Genomic DNA, 11279 nt, shown 5'->3' on the forward strand with positions numbered 1-11279 from the left:
CTCCCCTCATGAAGAAAACTTCTAGAAGAATTATTCTTTGAGAATTTGAGGGGAAGATGAAGAAGGAACAGGCTATGATTTGCACAAAATTAAAAGAATATTTGAGACACAAGACAAATGTTCCCAGAGAAATGCCCCTTTCCTTACTGCAAAGAATATGTCAATGAAGCACTTGCATACATTACACAAACTAAATTAATTTACTCAGACTTGCTGTTTGTTTTTCCTGCCCAAAGCTAATAGCTCATATGGATTTTCTGGGTTGTTTTGTGGTTTTTTTCCTCTTTCTTAAGCCTGACTACAAAAACTCAAGACACCTTCATCTGACAGTGGAATAAGGATGAATTTTGGGTGGTCTTGTAACAGGGAGACTTTTCTTTCAGTGCCACACTTACATTGCAAGGTACCCAGAGCAAGGGTAAGCTGAAGGTCACTACTGGAGAAGGGGCAGAGATGTGCAGGGAAAGGGAGAGTTACTCTGAGCTAGAAACAATTTATTTTCCCCTCTTCTATAACCTGAGCATGATCCCCACCACACCAGACCATTGTGAGTGGGTTTGGGATGCCCATTGTTTGCTGGATCCATAAATGCCTCAGCAAGAAGAAGACAGGCATGACTTTAGGACACCCTTGCATTTCCTCAGAAACAGCTCTCAGGAGAAAGCCTGAACTAAAAATGTGGAGTGTTTTACAGCTCATACATCGATCAGTGACTGCTACAGAGGTGTAGGCACAGGCAGAGCCTATGAGACAGGGCAGGGAGACAGGGTTGGCAGCACTGAGAGCCCTGTGCTCCCTCCTCACTATGCCTACCTGGCCCCAGCCTACCCTACTGTCTGCACCCCACTGTGACCAGTCTGGCACAGGCTTAGCTGCACATTGCTGTGTGACAGCTGACAGAGAATGTGACATAGACCACAGAGCAAAGCTTTGGCCAGGAGGGGTGCATAGATGGGGCTGGAGACACTGGTACCACCAAGAGAGGCTGTAAGCTGGTTCAACAACCACCATCTCCTCCCTTCTCTCCTTCCAGCAGACCAGCAATGTTTGGGCCATCCATTGGCACTCCTGGCGTGCATCTCTGAAAGAGCAATTAATGGATTTATATGTCATAAAACCGTGATAGTTGGAAATTGTCTGATGGAAGAGGAGAAATTCAATTGTCTAAGGGTGGATTTGGTCTAATTATCTCGGATGACACCAGCAAATCTGCTTCTCTTGGAGACACGCTGTTACTGTAGTAACTTGTAAATGAGTATCAGATGATGAGTTATTTAGAGGCAGTCTGAATTGCTAAGTTTATGAGCACAGTGGGCAATAATTTCTTCTTGCTTTTTTTTTCTTTTTTTTTTTTTCCCCATATTAATTTCTTTTTCAGTGTGAATGTAAACCACAAAATCAACAGGTCAGATATAGGGCTCTTGTGAACTCTGCCTTCCCTATCAGACAGAGCAGATGTGCCTTGGAAGTGCTTTATCACTTTGCTTTTAATTAAAGTCTATAATGGTTTTGCATTTTGTGAACAGGCTTTATCCAAAATACAAAGTGGATAAAGGATGAATCAAATCTTCAGATAACTCTGCATTTTTGATTATCTCTATTGTACATATGCAGGCTGCTCACTCCCTCACCCAGAGCCGGGATCAGCAATGTCTCATGAACAAGCTGCTGATAAAAAATGGTTGTACCATGCCCTTGTGGAGTAAGAGTTGATAGGGTGTGACTTGGCTACTGATACTTGCCTTGTGTGGCCAAAGGGGATGGCATTTAGAGGCATCATCCTTGCTTAAATCAAGGCATAAAATCTTCTGCTCCAAAGAGAAGATGGTAAATGCCTGCACACCCCAGTGCATCAGAAGTTGCAATGCAGCATCAGATACACTATGCTGTCGTTTGCTGTCACTGCACTCTGCCCAGTCCTAAAATGCAGCAGAGAGAATACAAGTTGCAAATCAGGTCCCAAGGGCCTGTCCCACCCTCCAGCCTAGCTTTTTATTTTGACTAGCAAATAACTGCCAGATGCTCCACAGGAATTGCCCACGCACACGGTTTTGTTTGTATCTAATCAATGCATTTTATTTCTCAAAGGGAGCGCAGAAAGTGATCTCAGTCAGATCCATCAAACACAGCAGCTAAATCGGGGTCGTTTTCCTGGGTGCCCATGATCCTGCTGCAGCTTTGGCTGAGGGTCAGCAAGGTGGTGCATCACCCTTCAGTTTGAAACATGGGAAGTTTTGGTGTCCGTCTTGACTTGGAAGGGTTCATCAAACTTAGGTTTCAAGTAGGAGAGCTGGATGTCCACATGGGTCTGTCTCAGAAAGCATCTATAGACTGAAATGTTTTGGTGTGGATCCTGTTTATATTTCATTATAATTACATTGTTTTCAATATATTAAAGAAGGTTGAGTTTGTTGAAGTTTTCTGCTTGTATTTGAAAAGTGCATAACAGTTAATGCTGAATAAAATTATTTTTGAAAAGAAAGCAAGGGGATTTAATTTGAGAATGACACCTCTCTTTTCACCTGGGATGCATTTAAAATAAATGAATCATAGGCTTGCTAGATCCAAAACAAAACGAATGGGTTTTTCCCAAAATGCCGCTAAATATATGTGGATTCACCTAAAATTCAGGGTCATCTGACAGAGAGAAGTGTGTGGTACAGCATGGACATCTACTAAAGCTGCATTTTCTCTGCATAGTCAGAGGTGTGTAATTAGCAGGAGGACAGCCATTAACACATCCCTGTGCTGTGTCACCAAGTCACGCCTGATTATGTTGCAAAGTGAGATTTAGTAAAATGAGCTTGAAGTTGTCCTCTCACGGCCATTTGATAGTAGGGAAAACAAATCCTTCCACAGCTGCAACTAATATTCAGTACTTAAGAAATTCAACTGATGCATTCATAATGAACAGGATTTTGTGTAATTAAAATTTTAAATAAATCCCCAACATGAGCCCTGGCTTGGATTTCTTAATTTCAGATATGAAAGTACAGCTTTTGACAAAATAGGTTGAGGGGGTTGGGGTTTTTTTTCCTTCTCTTTTCTTTCATCTGAAAGACTCTAAAAAATCTTATTAGCATATTAAAAAAGAGCAGAAGATAAATTAAATGAAGACCAGGATTAAAAGACTCACTACTTTCTTCATGTCACCTTTATAGTTCTTTTGAGCTTCTGTCCCTGTGAGGTGGGTGTAAGTAACGTGGAGGTGGATGTTAGTGGGTGGCAAAGCTTTTGTGAGGCAGAAAGAAGCTGAGGATTAGAAAATTATTGGAGGCAGTTTCCACACAGATGAAAAGAAGTAGTCAGTTCCTGAGAAGCCAAGAAACAGGAGAAAGACAGTAAGAAAACTGAATAAATGGCACATTTTGCTGGCAAATAAAATGCCGATTTGTTTCAGCAGAAACCCTAAAAGTTGCCATGGTTGCTGAAAGTTGCTGAAAACTCTGGAAGTTGCTCGCTCAAAGCAATCTCACAGCTGCAGGCCCAGGTCCCTTCTTGTCTGCAGAAATCTTTAGGTCACCATCAAAAATCCACCGAGATTTCATGGCTCATTTCCAGTTACTTACCTACCAACAGAGTGACTGCATCTCTTCTTGTTCCTTGTCACAGGCAGGTTGGTGGAATTGTACCAAGGGGTGTGAGAACAGCCCCTATCAATCCCTGGTTCCCACCAAAGGTTGCAGCTGCCATGAACATGGACAGCTCCGACCAACTCTCCCATAATCTAGCCAAGAAAGCTGAGGATGAAGAGGAAAGAATTTGGGTACATGGAAAGAGTAGTTTCCTCTTGGGAGGGGGATTAGTTTACAATGTCTCAGGGTGTGCTAAGGTTGGACTGGGGTAGAGAGGGAGCACTGTCTTCTGGTTTGGGCTGGCTGGCATGTCTGGTGGCTTTGTTTTCATCTTTGCAGGTTTGTGTGTGACCCTGCTCAGAAGCCCCACCATGGTGGCCTTCAGACCACACCACTGACTGCCCCAAGCAAAATCCCAGCAAAAGGGTGAATTGACGAGTGCTTGCAAAGTGTGTGTGACCACTGGAGAAAACGCAGTTGCACGGGTGTGAAGTGTCTGGAAAAGGATGATTATTTGCAGCACCTGCTTTCCTGTCAGAAACACTTATTTACTGGGCAGTGAACCAGTCCCTGTTCTCCCTCCTTGGGATATACTCAGCACACACTGGTACTGTTCACAGGGATGAGAAAGGCTGATTTTTGCACATTGTGTGCATTACAGTACGTAAAAGTATGGATGAGGCATCCAGGTTCCCAGTATTACACTGAGGAACATTAGAAAGTGCTGAAAGGTGACACTTAACCTTTACTCTGGAGACCTGAGCAGGTCTTGACCTGACCATCTTCTATAATGTGGTGGTGTTACATGCCCCCCTTTATACTCCAGGTCATCAGTGTCCAGGCCCTCTCTCAATGGGATAGGAGCACTGCTTCCAACTCTCTCTCACCCTGCGGGGTTTATCTTGAGCAAATTCACCATTTTTAAGTCAGACTTCAATGGCAGGACATTTAGCTGTTGAAGCTGCCCTTGCTCTCCCTGCTAAAGCTGTGCCAGTGTGCAGCAGAGAATCAAGGCTTGAGGGCAGTAGTGTATCCATTGTCTGCACCCCACAGGGCCATGAGCTCAGCCAGCATAGGTGCAGTGTGGGTTGCTGCCTCTATTTCAACTATTTTCACCATAGCTGATCTAAAGGCTTCACTAGTTCAAATACAAAAGATCCCTCAGAACATGAGGAGCAATAGCAAAGCCCTTCTCCTGGGTGGATACCTCAGCTTTGCAGCTGCAGACTCAGAGATGTGTTTGTGTATTCTTTACCCCTTGGAGGTCTTTAACTCTTGGATCTAGCCTTCATCCTTCCCCTGAATTTTCTCTCAAGTAATTGGAGTTGTAATGATGGTCAGGAGCCACAGACTTACACCCTCATGTGAACAGGCATCCATTTCTCTCTCTATGGGATGCCTTGTCTCCAGCGCAGCAGGAGAAGCCTGTGCTGGTGCAGCTTTTTCCTGACTAAGATAGGATTGTCCTTCTGTTTCTTGTCTAGAAACCAGTAACAACCTCCGTGGGTCTGTGCTGAGGATGGGTTTGGTCCCGTCTGCATGTTGAGAGGGTGTCCAGGGGGATGCTCCTCCAACACCTCTTGGAATCAAGTGAATTGCACTCCAGTGCTCTTCATGGGCTGTAAAAGGAGCTGTCAGTCTTCAGAGTTAGGCACCTACCCCTCAGACATCAAAGGTAGACCATATGTGTCACATCTAAAGCAACTTGCTGCATTTTTTAGCAAAAAACCTGTTTCTCAGTCCAAATCTAGTCATGGTTTGGTTGGGGTTTTTTCCATAAGAAAAGCACCACGTGTTTATAAATTGCTCTTTGCCAAATGACTTGTTCTTAAAAAGAACTGCTCTGTAATAAGCTGCATCATTAAAAGATATTTTTCTGTGAGCAGCAGAGCTCGGTTTCCTGCGGTTTTGGTGCCTCGTGGTGGGATTATGTTGCATCTAATGAGGAGCTCTCTGGCTGAAGCCTTTTCTCCTCTTCATAAAGGCACTGTCTCATGTGAGTTCTCTGGTGTCTATAATCCATTTGGGATCAAACTGCCATTGTTTAGGTTCTTTCCTATCTGTCAATGTAACATTGCCCACGTGGCCAACTGTTCCTCCCTGGAGACATGAAAGGGTCATGCTGCTCTACCCTGATGCCTCTTCTCTCAGAAATAGTTGAAAATTAAAGCATTTGAGAATTCCATCCCACAGTTCAGTTTGACTGAAATTGGGCAACAGGCTAAAAGATAATTGAGAATAATACTAGACTGACACAACAATATAATAAAACTAATTTTATTAGGTAATCGGGCAATAAATGGTAGAAAGTAAATACTGGAGCAGATTAAACATGGAAAAACTGCTCATAAATATTTATTCAAGCATTAAATACACTCAAGGTGACCATTTTTTGCCTGTTTTGCATTTCAATTTTAGCATTTCAATTCACAGTCGTGTGAATGACCAACAACAGCACACCCCAATGGTTACACTCGTGCCTCTAAAGTAAATATAAAATAATTCTTTTCTCTGAGACTTTTTTAAAAAAGTGACAGGGAACTATTAAACATTACTTTCAAAATGCTACAAATTTAGAATTTTGAAACAGGAATGTCAAACGATTCAGAAGCCAGATTTTGAAGATGGTTCTTACCAAGTCAAAGAATAAAAAGAGATCATGTCATTTGTGGTATGTGCTGAGTTTCCAGAATTTTCAATAAACCTGAAGTGAACAAAGTTAGACCAGAAATCCTTTGTTGAAATAATTAATGGAAATATTTCAGAAATGTGAGTTGTGAAAGGGAGCTCATAATTATGCGCACACACAAAAATTCACAAGCTTAGGAAAAAAGAAAGATATATTGTATTTTCTCACTGTAATTTATTTTTCCAGTTCTCAAGCCATAGAAACATGTTGGTCATAAAATGATATTTGAAGACATTTGTATTTTCTTACTTTGGATGCAGTTTAGACATATGAGCTACCATTGTTCTCCATGTTTCTCAAATTAGGAGAATGCATTTCTAAATTCAATTTCATCCTCAGTGGAAATGGTTTCTCTGACTCTGGTAATCTTTGGAGAAGAACTATACACAGTCTATAAAGCTTCAAATTTCAAAACCTAATTTTGAATGTTAGTCAAGAGGTTAATTTAAGATTCATCTTCCAAAAAGGGAGTTAAATAAAACTGATAGAAGGCTGGAACTTGTCGAGTGGTTGAGAGGTTTATCAGCATGTGAGTACGAGTTCATTAGTTTTAATTAGTATAATCAGTAATGTTACATTAACAGTTTGGTGAGAGAAAGTAATTGCTCACACCCACTGTATTAGATTGGGAGATTAGAATTCATTTTATGAGGCAATTAGCATTTCAGGGATTTTTTTTTAAAGGCTTTTACGATCTGCCATTGCAGTAGCCTCCTTCACCAAAAAGAGTTTAAATTAACCATAACTTTCATCCTAATGGGATGCAAAAATTAATGTAGAATTAAGTGTGAACCAGTAATCCCACTGTGATAAGCAGGCAGCTAAAGCCACAAACCTTGATTAGTTTATAATGACCTGTTTTATTTCCCAGACCATCATAGTCATTTATCTGTCCTCAATTCATTATCTTCTTGGAAAGTTTATATTCTTGAATTTTATACTGCAAAACAAATAAAATATGAGGAAAGGAAAAGTAGAACGTACTACTGAAGTAATTATTGACAAAAGAAAAAGCTGCTAGTTCCAGTAGTAAGACTTAACTTGTCAATTATTCTTCCTATCAAATGCCAGAGGAAGAGCAGCTCCCTCTGACATCCAGTGCCTTGGGAAGAGTCATGGATCTCACAGCAACAGCAATCACAACCCCGCTCTATCCATCACAACCTTTGGCAGTTACTACACAAAGAAAACAGATGGAATTGTCATCCTGGCTGGCAAGGAAGCCCTGGTGATCTGAGAGTTAGGACAGTTTACCCAAGAGGTTGCCTTCCAAACTGTCCTGCAAAGAAACGTGCAAGTTCTGATGGGAAAAATGGCTTACAGCAAGGCTGTAGTGAAAGCTTCCATGATATCCATAACAAGACAAGACAATGCACCCTTTGCAGCAAATCTACCACCCATTATATGGGATTATGCTTGTCCCTGGATAAAACAAACCTCTGCTCAAAAATCCCAAATTTGTTATGAGTTGAATGTGGCACGGAGGAGAACAACTGTTAAATGTTAGAACTATAATGTAGTTCGTGTCATTTTAGGTACATATATTAAAATAAGGGGATGTGGGACACTATTTAGGGAATTACATTAATCTTCCTAGGACATATGTTAAAACAAAATGTACCCATATATATACGTACTGCTATAAGGAACATTAATGGATGTAAGAGATGTACCTTTATAAGATGACTTCAGAGAGAAAAAAATGTTTAACAGCTAAGATTTAGGCACAACTGGGCAGACTGGATCTCAGTCTCTGGCATTAGCTGGTGTCACCTTGAGAAGCTAAACTACTCCAATTAAGACTCGAATCCTGCTGTCTAAGGACTGCCTCACTATGCAGGCTGCAGAGGCAGCCCCAGGTAACCAGGTTTCCATCTTGAGTGGGTGAAGTAAATGTTTAAAATTGGGTAAGATGAATCATGACCAGCATGCCTGTGCCTTAGGGTTTGTCTATGCACACAGTTACTGTGGAGAGACATTACTCTTCCTGAATAACATTACATGTGAATACACTTTTGGCTGAGTAAGACTTGTTTCTCTTCAACAACATCCACTTGAGAGAGGCAGAGCAGTTTGCTTTTCAGCCCTCACGTGGAATTCTTCTGCAAGAGCTGCTGCCTTTTAAGTGAGTTGTCCTAACTTAATCCAAATTTACTTTGGTATAGAAATGCTCTAAATCTGCCATCCAATCACCATTGAGAGCAATTTAAGATTTATGGTGGTAAGGACATCAATTAGGCACAAATACATTGAACAAAAAAATAAAATAGTGACTGTATCATTTACAAGAAAAACTGACATTTATTTCACAAATTATGGATGTAATAAAGCCTATTGTTTCAGGAAAAATGCCTGTATTTGCCCGTATGTTTCATTAAAGAATAATAATGCCATACATATTTCATTCCCTTGTTCTGAGCAGCAAGAGTCTTAACTATATAAAATGCTCCATGCTGTCCTTGCTTTGTTGGGTTGTTTTTTTCCTTTTAATCAGATTTTTTACCCTGAACTAATGAAATTGCTCTTTAAACACATACATCATTTTCATTTGAAGTGACTTATCATGACTCAGTTTGTCTCTTCTCCTGGAGAACAAGGCAACTGCCATGTCCCTGTGCTGTGCAGATCCAGGTCAGGGCTGCCTCCGATCCCTGGTGTGCTGGGTTCTCTGCACCCCCACTGCTGCTGCTTTAGGTGGAGTGTGGGTGGCTGATGTCTGTGGGGTCTGCACCTTGCATATCTGCCCCGGTTTCTGGTCCACCTGCTTTCACATTTAATTTCTCTCTTCCACAGTATGCACCAACCCGCTGTGCCGCTGCACAGGCGTCCCCGGAGCAAGGCATCCTTCCCCCCTGCCATCACCATGAGACAGTGCACGACCCCCAGCTGGTCCCCTGCACATGCCCGCTCTTCTCCTGCCCGTGGGAAGGGCACCTGGAGGTGGTGGTGTCCCACCTGAGGCAGACCCACCGCATCAACATCCTTCAGGGCGCTGAGATTGTCTTCCTGGCCACGGACATGCACCTGCCCGCGCCCACGGACTGGATCATCATGCACTCTTGCCTTGGCCACCAGTTTTTGCTGGTCCTCAGGAAGCAGGAGAAGTATGAGGGCCACCCGCAGTTCTTCGCCACGATGATGCTGATTGGCACTCCCACCCAAGCCAACAACTTCACCTACCGCCTGGAGCTCAACAGGAACCAGAGGCGCCTCAAGTGGGAGGCGACCCCCAGGTCGATACTAGAGTGTGTGGACTCTGTCATTTCGGACGGGGATTGCCTTGTGTTGAACACTTCCCTGGCTCAGCTCTTTTCTGACAACGGGAGCCTAGCCATAGGAATTGCCATAACCACCAGCAAAGTTCACAGCTCTGAAGCTGAAATGTGAGGGGGAGGAGGGAGAGGAGGAACAACAGCAACAACCATGGTGCTCTAGCTGCCTTCTCAGAGCCAGAACTCACGGACTTTTTTGGGGGGTGGGTCTCAGGTCTTTTATGGTATTTAGTACTTGTCCACAGTGGGCATTATGTAAACATCCCGTGGTTACGGTCCCTGTGTCATGTATTTACCGTTTTGCTAATACAATTTTATGAGAAATTTTAAAGAGGCTAATCAATTTATTGTTGCCCTCCAGCAGCACTGGAAACACTTGTTAATGAAAAGTGCAGCCAGGGTGACCCACAGAACCTTTGGTCTGACTATGCTATGCAAATACATTTCCTTTATTGCCTGCCTAATGGACCAGAGGCCGCTGCGCCTGACAAAAGGTCAAGTATTCCACGAGGGGACAAGAGCACCCAGGTTCCCATATTAGCAGTGGTGAGCTCCTATATTTTGGGCACAACTAAGCTCTGCAAGGGCTGGCAGTTTCAGAGCTCCCTTCAGCTTCCGAGGAAACAACTTTCTCACCCAAACAGTGAAAGCTTAGAAGAACAAGTCACCCCTTCTGCTGAGCAGAGGGTTGGGAAGCCTCATCCTCCCTTAAACTGGGAATGACAGCTAGTGGGTGGTCACAGTGAACATGGTTAAATCTTACTCTTGTATCATAAACAGCAAGGAGAGTTTGCTAGATGGTCTGGCCATAGGATGGGCAAAACCATACCCAGCCATTGGGGCATTCATCTTTTCAGCTGCTGTTTCCCTAAGTATTCAAAAAGAGATTTTTGAATTAGAAAATAAAGCATAAGAAGGGCCCTAAACTGGGTATTGATCTTGGTACTGAATTCTTCTGCAGTTACACCCTCAGTTTGTGCTGCTACATACTGATTTACAGCAATATAGACAGGATGCCTGTTTGCAAATTGGCTTTGAGATTTGGCATACCCTCCTTTGGAAAAAAACCTCAGTGTTTTTTCCCTTGCATACATTTTGTGGGGCGGTGGTGAGGGGTGACTGACACTTTCTTCTCCTGTGGGTGTTTCACAAACAGTGATGGTCACAAAAAGGCACAGCTTCTCTAAGAGCTTCTCCCTTGGATGGTTCCTTGGGGTGGAGTTGGAGGCAAGTGCTGGCCATCTCCTGCCACTCATTCCCATCTGCAGTCAGGCCTGTTTCCCCCACAGCCAACAGCAGCAGTGAAATCCCACTGCAGTAGGTGATGTTGAAGGAGGGAGCTCAACAGATAGCGTGACACATGAGAAGCATGGGAAACTGTCTTTTCCTGTTTTCCCTTCTGCCTGTGTATGGCTGTGGTCTGGCTGCTCTCAAATGCTTTTTCAAGAAACATCTGGGGTTCAAGAAACATCTGGTGGGATGGGGCTGTTAGTAGCTCGAGACTGAGGCTCAGAGCTGGAGCCCCTTTGAAAACCAAGGAAGGGAGAGAAACTAGCTAAGAACAACTCTTTAGTGTTTCAAAATGCAACTCACTCTAGCTTTGGGTAGGCAAAAACACTGATGCTGATCTCTCCCACCCGTTGCTCTCCTGAGGATTATTATAAATGATGCATGAAGCAAAATGAATTGCAGTTTTCCTGAGATGAATGCCATGCAGGCAAATATCTCCTGAGGCATAGATGC

The 11279-nt window shown here is 43.0% G+C and overlaps 1 protein-coding gene across 1 annotated transcript in view; it reads left to right on the top strand.

Moving 5' to 3' along the window:
- The window catches only part of SIAH3 (siah E3 ubiquitin protein ligase family member 3), a 39363-nt gene extending 29496 nt beyond the window's left edge, over window positions 1–9867 (top strand). Inside the window, exon 2 of the mRNA XM_066313302.1 lies at window positions 9058–9867. Within this exon, the coding sequence (XP_066169399.1) occupies window positions 9058–9651 (594 nt within the window). The 3' untranslated portion in view covers window positions 9652–9867. The remainder of the gene's footprint in view (window positions 1–9057) is intronic.
- The last annotated feature ends 1412 nt before the right edge of the window (window positions 9868–11279 follow it).

This window comes from Sylvia atricapilla, chromosome 2 (assembly GCF_009819655.1).
Source record: "Sylvia atricapilla isolate bSylAtr1 chromosome 2, bSylAtr1.pri, whole genome shotgun sequence".
Taxonomy (NCBI): Eukaryota; Metazoa; Chordata; class Aves; order Passeriformes; family Sylviidae; genus Sylvia; species Sylvia atricapilla.